The following is a 9310-nucleotide window of genomic DNA, read 5'->3' as shown; positions in this document are numbered from 1 at the left end:
ACCATTGTGGCAGACACTTCTATTGCGCTGGATGAATGCCCACTTTGCGTAACTGTCTACTGGAAGCAGTTTTGCAATTAGAGTAGGCTGAAATGTATATTTAGATCAGATATCAGGAACGGGGCTAAGGTCAGGACTGTCACATTAGGATCACCTGATATATATATATATATATATATATATATATATATATATATATATATATATATATATAAATATATATGTTGCCTTTTGTGTTTACGGAAAATATCTACAATAGGTTGATCCAATACGTTATAACATATTAGTAAGAATAAAAATTCAGCTGTCGACTAACTGAGTACTGACAAAGGTCTCCCCCTGGGGACAGTTACACCGTGTGATATATAACTCCACTGCAGACTGTGAACGTCTGACACAATTTCATACTGTGACTGTAAAAAATCACTGACATGTTTATTGGGGAGTGAAAGTCGAGAACCACAGGACCATAAAGAATATTAGGTACACAGGTGCACGACACGTTAGATATATATATATATATATATATATATATATATATATATATATATATGAAAAATAACCTTGCTCAAAATAGCAGAACAGTTAACTGAGTCCCAATATCTTTCTCCATATAAGACAATTAAATATTACATTAACTGAGTTACAGTAGGGATGTCCTTTTGAAAAGTTAAGGTAAACTAGTTAAATATGTAAGATTTAAACTCTTGCATCTTGTAAAACGGTGGTGATAATTTACTTAAACTGATGTTGAGTCCATCATGGTTCAAACATCAACCAAAAGTCCATTGAACTGAAGGAAGCATTACCACCTGCCAGACCGCTTTCACAGTACAGTGAGCCTACCATATGTAAAGCAGCTTACAAACATATCCTAATTACATAGTGAAGTTTATTTCCCCACAGAATTTTCAATTTTACTGGAAGAAATTCTGGATCAGGAGAAACTCAGTGGACTTATTTAACCTATATTTATCATAATGTAATCAAAACATTAGCATTATTTTTTAAATGTCAACACAGTTTATTAGTACGCATGGTTCTCATAAACAGTAGATTGCAGGGAAAGACGCCAGTCCCTTCGCACAGTCTGTCAGTGCTGCGTAGAATTCCTAGATAACAATTTGCGTGGAAGTTCTAAAGTATGGTTCTAAGTTGGGTTGCAGCAAGGAATGAAGAACTGGCATTACAAAAACAACTAAAGACCTCCAATGAAACAGCTTCTTTTTTTTTCATGACACTGCATTGCTGGTATATTATGAAACCTTGGGGAGTATTCAATTGAGATAAACAGTTTTAATATTAAACCTGTCATTTTACTTAACTTACCTAGGAGATGTTGATTCTCTCAAAGTCGCCTTGTCTTATTAATTTAAACAACAGCAGTATTTAGATACTCCGCTGTTACGATCAGTAAAACAGGCAACCGAAAATCTTGTTGTGATTGTCACAATAGATGGTCTACCTTTTATCGTTTCATTGTTCGTTTTATAATTCACTTGGCATTAAAACTAATTTTGTGGATGTCTTTCCAAGCAGAGTATTATTTGTAACTGGCTTGAAAGTGGTATCGGGTTTGTATGTGCAACAGGCAGTTGCTAAACAGTGAATAAGAATAAATATAGAAGGGGCAGTGTTTAGTTAAGGCTTAGCTTGCAAACTGTTTTAGATTTACCATCGCACAAACATTATGTTTGGTTTAACTACCCAAAAACTTTTAAAAGTATATATATATATATATATATATATATATTTTAAAGCTGCAACTTTTACGTCAAAAGCACACTAGCTAATGTAATGTACATTTTAATTTACCTGTTGTCTGGCTAGATTATTGTGGCATGATATTGCTCTGCAGGGTATATATTGTGTATATTCTGAAAATGACCAGTCATATTTTTCCATTAGTGAAACTACATACGAGAAACCAACATATACAATCATTCATAATTACTGTACCTGAATTTTTATTTACTATACTGATAAAAAAAAAGTTTGCATAATTTCTGAACTTTTACTAAAGCTGACCAATCAAAGTTAATGATTTCTTCTTTTGCTGATTCTCTCTTGAAGAAGGTCCCAAGCTTTCTGCACCTGGAACAAAAAAGCAGAACAATGTGATCCAAATAAAAGCCGCACATTACACAGAGGTTCTGAATATATTGTGGACTGATGTAGGGACAGTATATAGTCCTAAATAATTGTGAGCATTTTGTGACATTTCAGCTAATCCAATAAAAAAAAATGATATCAATCCCTCAACAACGCATTTCAACAGCAGTGCAACAAGTCCTAGAACACAGGGACTTTCCAAACAAGTTTATCCAGACAACAAAATACTTCTAAACAGGACGTCCTTACTGTGAGACAGAAACAGATTAATCGTGTGCCTGTCAGAAACTGAGCAGGGTCACTAAGCTTACTTGACAGTCCAGTTTGTTTAGATTCCTCAAAGGCATTTTTAGCTGTAGAGTCACAAGATTCCTCCCCTTGAAAGCGGTGCCACTTTGCTACTCTGACAGCCAAACAAATGACCAGCAGCAGGTGGTTATAAACAACCCAACTCAAGGGATTTCAGCTCCATTTCTTGTTTGTTTAACAATCACACAGGCTCCGTGTGGTTGTTTCTGAGTAGCGGGGCACTGCATATTTAAGTCGAAACCCATTCTGTGTCAGCAGTGATGTGCTCTCACCTGTCTCTGTGTTATTTCAGGCTCCCACAGGGTACACAGGACCACATTTGCGTGCTCCACTCGCTGGGAGTTGGTCCACTGGTTAGCCAGTCTTTTCTTTGCATCCTCCTCACTCACACCATCTCTGTTCGTTATACGAGTCACTGCCTGAGGAAAGGCAAGCCAGACAGACAGAGATCTGTCTGTTACACCAAACTATTTGTTTTTAAAACCACATCAAGAACAGCACCTTTTAATTCATTTTTTTTTAAATCTTTGCAAGGTAAGCGATGTCTTTTGAGTCTACCAAGTGTGATGTTTGGTAACAAGGGTGCCTTTGTAAAATAAGGAAGATCTCTGTTGCTCGACAGTAACATTCATTCTTAAACGGGTTCATTAGAAAAATATGAAATGGTCTATTATGATCAGCTGGGTGGAAGTTTGTGTAAATGCACCAAGACGTCAAAAAGGAAGACGCTAACGTAGTAGACAGACAATATGCCCGAAGCATACCTCTGGCTCAGGAATAATGGTCACCCAGACTTCATGAACCATGTCTGTCCAGCCAGCCTCCAGTAGGACTGCTGCATCCACCACACACACTGTCTTGCCTGAGGAAACAAAACAAAACCTGAATGATTTCATGCAAACATTATTAAGATCACACCATTCTCAAATATGGTCCAGCCTGACTATGACTGAAGCATTCTCAGACAAGGACTCAACACATCGCTTTTTACTCGTGCTCTAAGTTCTCAGCACACACTAAGAAAAACATTACACTGTTATCATTATAAATACTTCTGGTGATCATAACAACATTGCATACCCTCAGCTGCTGCCTCGCTTATCTGTTTTTTGGTGAGGTTGACTATTTCTGGCCATACGATATCGGTAAGGCATTTCATCTTCTCCTACAAAACAATGAAGAAACAGCTTAGCGCTTTGAATTCTACAGCCATGCCATCTCCATGTATAACCTGTGACCGTGACAGAAAGGGGTTAAACCTAAAAGCTTAAAATAATGAATACTGATTGCCTATGACATTTACCTTATTTTCAAATACTTTTCTGCCAAGCAGCTTTCTGTTGATTGTCCCATCTTCATTCAAAATGTCTGAAACGGTATTAGAGAGGCAGTCATTCCACTGCGCTTTTATTGCACACAGATAAGTCAATAGATCACCCCATGGGATGTGGAAAATGCCAGTGGGATTAATACAGAACAAAACAGTGGTGGCAATTAGATTTTCGATCATTAAAATAGACTCCACTGTTTGCGATTGGTAATGAAATGGTGTACAGTACCCGCTCCAAACTCCTCTACTACTTTGTGATAGGCAGCGCCACCCTGCCTGTAGGTCTCGTGCCCCAGTCGGTCACTGTCTATGTACGCCGCTCCCAGTCTCTCCAGGCGCTTGGCAACAGAAGACTTGCCACTCCCACTGCCTCCTGTCAGACCTATCACGTAGGGGAGCGCCGGGATATTTGGGTTTTCCTAAAGAAATAACATTTTGAAAATCACAGAGTGTACGAAAGATCAATCAATCAATGTTGAGGGGTTTTCTTATCCTCTGTACAAATGTCAAATAACAAAAGAACAAACTATTTTTTTATGTTTAATGGTAGTTCTTGGCTACATTATCAGTCTCTGTGATTTTATTTTAATAAGTTTACATACCTTGTGTTATGAGTCATGAGAATATTACAGTATATATTTTACAGTAATAAAAATGAACACAGTTCAATTATTATGCTCATATTTTAGATCTGTTAAAAGCTGAAATAATACCTTTCTTGCCTTATTATTAAAGAGGTAGAGTTCTTCTCACACTATGATTCATCTATCCTAATTAGTTTAACAGGAAAAATGTGCTCCAGATTAAAAAGCCAAAAACTGTCCTTGGAGCAGAGAAGAGAGGCCATTCAAGCATAAACAAGGACAGAAATAGAGTAAAAGCCATCAGAGGGTTATCGATTGTCCTACTCAGAATCACAGGCTGTTCTTTGGACAGAAAAGGGGAACAAATGTTTTCAATTTGGTAAACAGGTGGTCGAAGAAGTGCTTATTTGGAAAATTCATATGCATTTCCTGTTTTATTTCCATGGCATTCAACTTACAGTAGGACTATCAGTTCATAAAGTATGTTACCCATTTCAAAAATAGGGTTCAATGGAAATATGCCAGAGTTATAGTACAGGATAAGAAAACAGACAGATTAGAGTGCTGTCAAAGCCATATACAGCTATGGACAAACATTTGCATAACCTAGAATTTTAGGGTTGAGACATAATTTAAAGAAAAAAACGATATGAACATGATTTAAATCTTGTATTTAATATCATGTAATCACAAAAACTACAAAATTATATTTCAAAAGTCTACCGGAAGCCATAATAGTAGTAGCACAGTATCTTATTTTAGATTTCGAAATATCACATCATTCCATTTTTCGTTAGGTATATGGAAAACTACAAAGTGGTGTGTAATTCAATATGTTAACGTAACATTATTCAGAAGGTTTCATTTGACTTCATGAAGCAAAATTAGCTCATTCTATAGGGTGATGCAAAACTTTTGGCCACAGCTGTACTGTACAGCATACTAAGGGATATCACATCTTTGCTCTCTATGGCAAACGTCTTTTGTCGTCTTTATTTTTCCAATTTTTTTCTGTTTAAGGGTGTTGCAAGAAACAATTGAAGTCAATATAGTGCATCCTTTGTTCCCTTTTCTATTAAACCTTAGTCTCTCGGAAAAACTTTGGTTCTCTTAAAAGGACTGTGTTATCGAATACAGCTTCCTGAAAATAAACAACATTCTTACCCAAATAATAAACTGTTCAAAGTTCAGGATACAAGTTTGTGCTTCTGCGACATAAATGAACTTTAGACTGGTAAGGCAGGTCTCCAAACCTCAGTTTGGCAGCTATTTACAAACAGACTCCAACCTATCAGTTTCTACACAAATAACAATATTAGGAATTCCAGATGATTTGGTTTACTTTACTTCACACCACCTACACTGTTTTTAATATTTGACTTCTTACGCGTGCAATATCCCATTCTGCGTGTTCTCGATCTCTCTCTAGCGCTTTAACTACCATTAACTTTCCCTGCAAAAATGTACTTCTTTTAAGAGAAAACAAGTCTGAAGTGAGGAGACTAAAGTTTGATAGGTCTTGACAGGACAGTGTCGTATATTATATGGGGTGCATATGAAAAAAAGGTGAAACACTATGTGGTAATTTCACTTTCTGAAGTGAGCAATGGTCTACGGAGGGCTCAGCAGAGACCCACACCAGTTACCTGGCCTTTACCTGTGGAGGCTGCAGCAGTGACCCGAGCAGACGGAAGCGTAGGCTGGAAGAGCTGATCTTCTCCTCTTCAATATCGGTGTGATGGGCGTCTTTAATCAACTGGATCTCGTGCAGGACCAGTTCTGGGAGACCCTGCAACAACAGACATGTGTTCATGTTTTCGGGCGACAGCGAGCGAATCAATCACCGATTCCCAAGTCTGATCATGCTAGACGTGAAACTACAGCGGTTACATTTTCCAGCCTCTTCTTGTTCACGGCATCCCCCCCTTTCCGCGTTTCCTCGCTGACCACAATGCACTTGAGGTGGGGGTCTGTGATGGAGGGGCCGTAGGGGTCCGAAAGGGGCACAAGCTCGTAGCGGAGAGACGGCTTGATGTCCTGCAGTAGCTCCTGGAGTTTCTTCACCCGCACAGAGTAGGGCTGGATCAACTCTTTCAGCATCTTATCTACAAGAAACACCACAAGATATAGTGATCAAAATAGTTTTCAGCAACAGGGATGGAAATGAGCCTCCTATTGCATAGCACATTCACCCATTCCAGGTTTTACTATGAGCTTGATTAGCCACAGTGTGTATAGGTGTCTTAATAAACTTGCAGTAAAACCAGGAATGGTTCAAACTGCTATGCAATGGAAGTTTCATCTCCATCTCTGTATTTAGTAATGTCACTCTACCACTGAACTGCCTGTGGCAGCACTTTGATCCGCCACTAAAATAGACTGCTTACTTTTCAATAAATCATGATCCGAAACGCCAATCAGGAAGCGCTCATCTGCCAGTAGACAGGAGACACTGAGAAGAATCTGATGAGCGCCGTGCAGCCTGTCAAAGGTTCCTCCGACCACCACGTCGCTGTATATCCTCAGGGCTGGGGAGCTGTCGGAGCTCCCCCCCTCTGCAGCAGGGTCTAACCCCGGGGTCAGCAGCACTGTCGCCAGGTTGGGCTTGCAAACGTAACAGCTGGCAGCATACCTTCCCAGGCACTGCTTTGCTAAGTTCGACTGACTTGAATCCGACACGCCGTAGTCAGTCAGGACCACCTCGGGGGTGTGGGATAGGGTCTGAGCAGAGGGAAAGGGGTTGTGAGACAGGCTATGGGCTCTTATGTTGGTCAGGAGAACCCTGATATCCAAGTGGCTGCACACGTCCGCGGCTTTGGAGTAGAGACTTGTTATGAGGCTGGTGACGTCACGTGTTGCCGGGATGTAGACAGGACTGGGCCGGGCTGCACTGGAGAGGTTCAGCCCCGGGTGTAAGTGAACATACAGCGTTCGCTCTACTATCTGCGCGGCGGACGTCAAGACTGGTGCAATCCGCAGAGGCAGAGAGTTCAGTGGAGATGTGAGGACCAGGACACCGGTGCTAAACATGGCCATGCTAGGGTGACAGGCGTCCTGTTTCTACCTGTGGAAAAGAACAAAGATTTTACAACTTTTTTTTGGTTTAAAACTATATATATATATATATATATATATATATATATATATATATATATATATATATATATATATATATAGTAGATCGTATATATACAGAGTGATTACAAAGTAAGTTTACCACATCAATGGTATGGTGCATTGACGTGGTCAACTTACTTTCTAATCAGTAGGTTTTGAAGCTATGTCATTCTCAGAAACCATGATGAATGGGACACAGCGGATAGCAGAAGCTCGAGCTTTCAACCGATCACGAAGTATGCTATGCGATACTAAATTTAAATCTAGTTTTGAAGTGAATTACTGTTACTATGATTATTGTACATATTATGTAAAATAATGTTTAATGTAAAGGCCTCTAGACTCGAGATTTTGCAGCAAACGTTACGTTGGGAATAGTCCTGCAGTGGGATACTATCGCGTTTGATATTCAACGGAGCACATCGTTGCTTTATCAGTCAAGATGACAAAATCATAAAAAAATAACGAAGGGCTGGGGATTGTTCCCTGCATAAACTTTTTAATCCCTCTACCAAACATTTTATTAACGATTTATTATGTGCAAAAACACGCGTAACCACAAGCACTTATCCGTTACTGTTTTATTCTAGGGGAGACAGGACCAAACATTTATGAAAATCAAATAAACAAATATTAAACACAAAGTTACGTCCTGGGAGAAAACACGTTAACTGCTACAGAGAGTACACGATGACAACAAACACGCAATCCAGAAACGAAGAACAGACTGAGATTTTGTTTTGTTTTGTTTTGATTGAATAATTAACACACACTTTGTATCTGCAAGGTAATCGTACAATTACGCATTTACTGTATCGTAATACAGCAATTCTAACTTATCGCGATTTTAATATGTGTTGTTATATTACCGGATTTTGCACAACTCCGAGTCACCTGCCGGTTAAGTAAGCACCTGACTGAACACCGCGATCTCATTGGCTGAGCCCTCTCATCACGTGTTTGGGGAAACCGGCTCACGACCTTTGGTTGGCTAAGGCTCATGGGAAGTGTAGTTTTATCTTATTCCTTTAGTTTGTCGAACAACCCGATTATTTCTGCCGTTGTGTTTTGTTTAAAAAAAAGGAGCACCGTTCCATTCTGTTTCGCTTTGAAGACACGACATACTGTTACTTTCTAGTATTATTCTAAACTGCTATGCAACCGAGCATATAAAAAAGGCTATGGTTTTGTATTCTCGTTACAGTCACTAGAGGTCGCCAGAACATTGCAATTGAGCACACTAAGCTGCTGCAGTGGAAAGCCTTGCAGACCGCATACAGGCAGCACTATTCTTATTAGGTATCAATATGGTTTGTGCAAATTAATACATTAATTCATATTCCTTTTGCAGATACCCTATTATTCGGACCCTTGCTGCTGTACCTTTATACTTTGTTCATTTTAATTAAAGTTGCAAAAAAATTGTACTGCTAATATGATGCTTTAGAACAACTATGAATAATAACACAAATATAACAATATACTGCATTAACAAAATTGAAGTGGGCTGTATTTTGCCACCTTTGCATTTAAAATATTATTTCCCCACACACCTGTGCCTGCATACGAACTTTAAAAACACAATGTCGTAAAATGTCATTAATAAGGGGGAACATTATAGACAAATATGAATATTCATTAGTTTAAACAAACAGAAAAAAACCCACACAGATGGGGCACATGGAATTAATACGTGTTGCTAGCTGGACTAAATTAGTCTTACCTTGGCTATTGAATTAAACGGTTCCATTAACTCCCGTGTCAAGGTCAATTGGGCTGTGCAACAATGTTGTACTTCCTAACTCGCGTTCTGTGAATGCTTCCACACATCTTGCCATTGTGCAGCTGAAATACTGGC

At 39.0% G+C, this 9310-nt stretch overlaps 1 protein-coding gene across 2 annotated transcripts; it reads right to left on the bottom strand.

Moving 5' to 3' along the window:
• Window positions 1-1018: 1018 nt before the first annotated feature.
• Window positions 1019-8386, bottom strand: coasy (CoA synthase). Of its 2 annotated transcripts, none has more exons than XM_041231797.1 (10): window positions 8322-8386; window positions 6723-7399; window positions 6226-6440; window positions 5993-6124; window positions 3981-4170; window positions 3725-3789; window positions 3502-3586; window positions 3186-3283; window positions 2694-2840; window positions 1019-2094 (listed from the first exon to the last, which is right to left on the bottom strand). In XM_041231797.1, exons 2-10 carry the CDS (start codon window positions 7369-7371, stop codon window positions 2038-2040), a joined length of 1638 nt encoding a protein of 545 aa, XP_041087731.1. In that variant the 5' UTR covers window positions 7372-7399; window positions 8322-8386; the 3' UTR covers window positions 1019-2037. The 2 variants fall into 2 exon arrangements, with proteins under 2 accessions (XP_041087731.1, XP_041087730.1); XM_041231796.1 differs by lacking the exon at window positions 8322-8386 and adding an exon at window positions 7591-7712.
• Window positions 8387-9310: the final 924 nt, after the last annotated feature.

This window comes from Polyodon spathula, chromosome 28, assembly GCF_017654505.1.
Source record: "Polyodon spathula isolate WHYD16114869_AA chromosome 28, ASM1765450v1, whole genome shotgun sequence".
NCBI classification, from domain to species: domain Eukaryota; kingdom Metazoa; phylum Chordata; class Actinopteri; order Acipenseriformes; family Polyodontidae; genus Polyodon; species Polyodon spathula.
The sequence above is the reverse complement of the archived record's forward strand: the minus strand, read 5'-3'. Positions and strand labels throughout refer to the sequence as shown.

What these genes read in the sequence shown, in the direction of transcription:
- coasy (XM_041231797.1), bottom strand. Translation starts at nt 7,371, where the DNA reads ATGGCCATGTTTAGCACCGGTGTCCTGGTCCTCACATCTCCACTGAAC. An exon ending in GAAAAGTATTTGAAAATAAG is followed by an intron (nt 3,587 to 3,724) that starts GTAAATGTCATA and finishes ATTGTTTTGTAG; the next exon opens with GAGAAGATGAAATGCCTTAC. An exon ending in CTGAAATAACACAGAGACAG is followed by an intron (nt 2,095 to 2,693) that starts GTGAGAGCACAT and finishes TTTTTGTTCCAG; the next exon opens with GTGCAGAAAGCTTGGGACCT.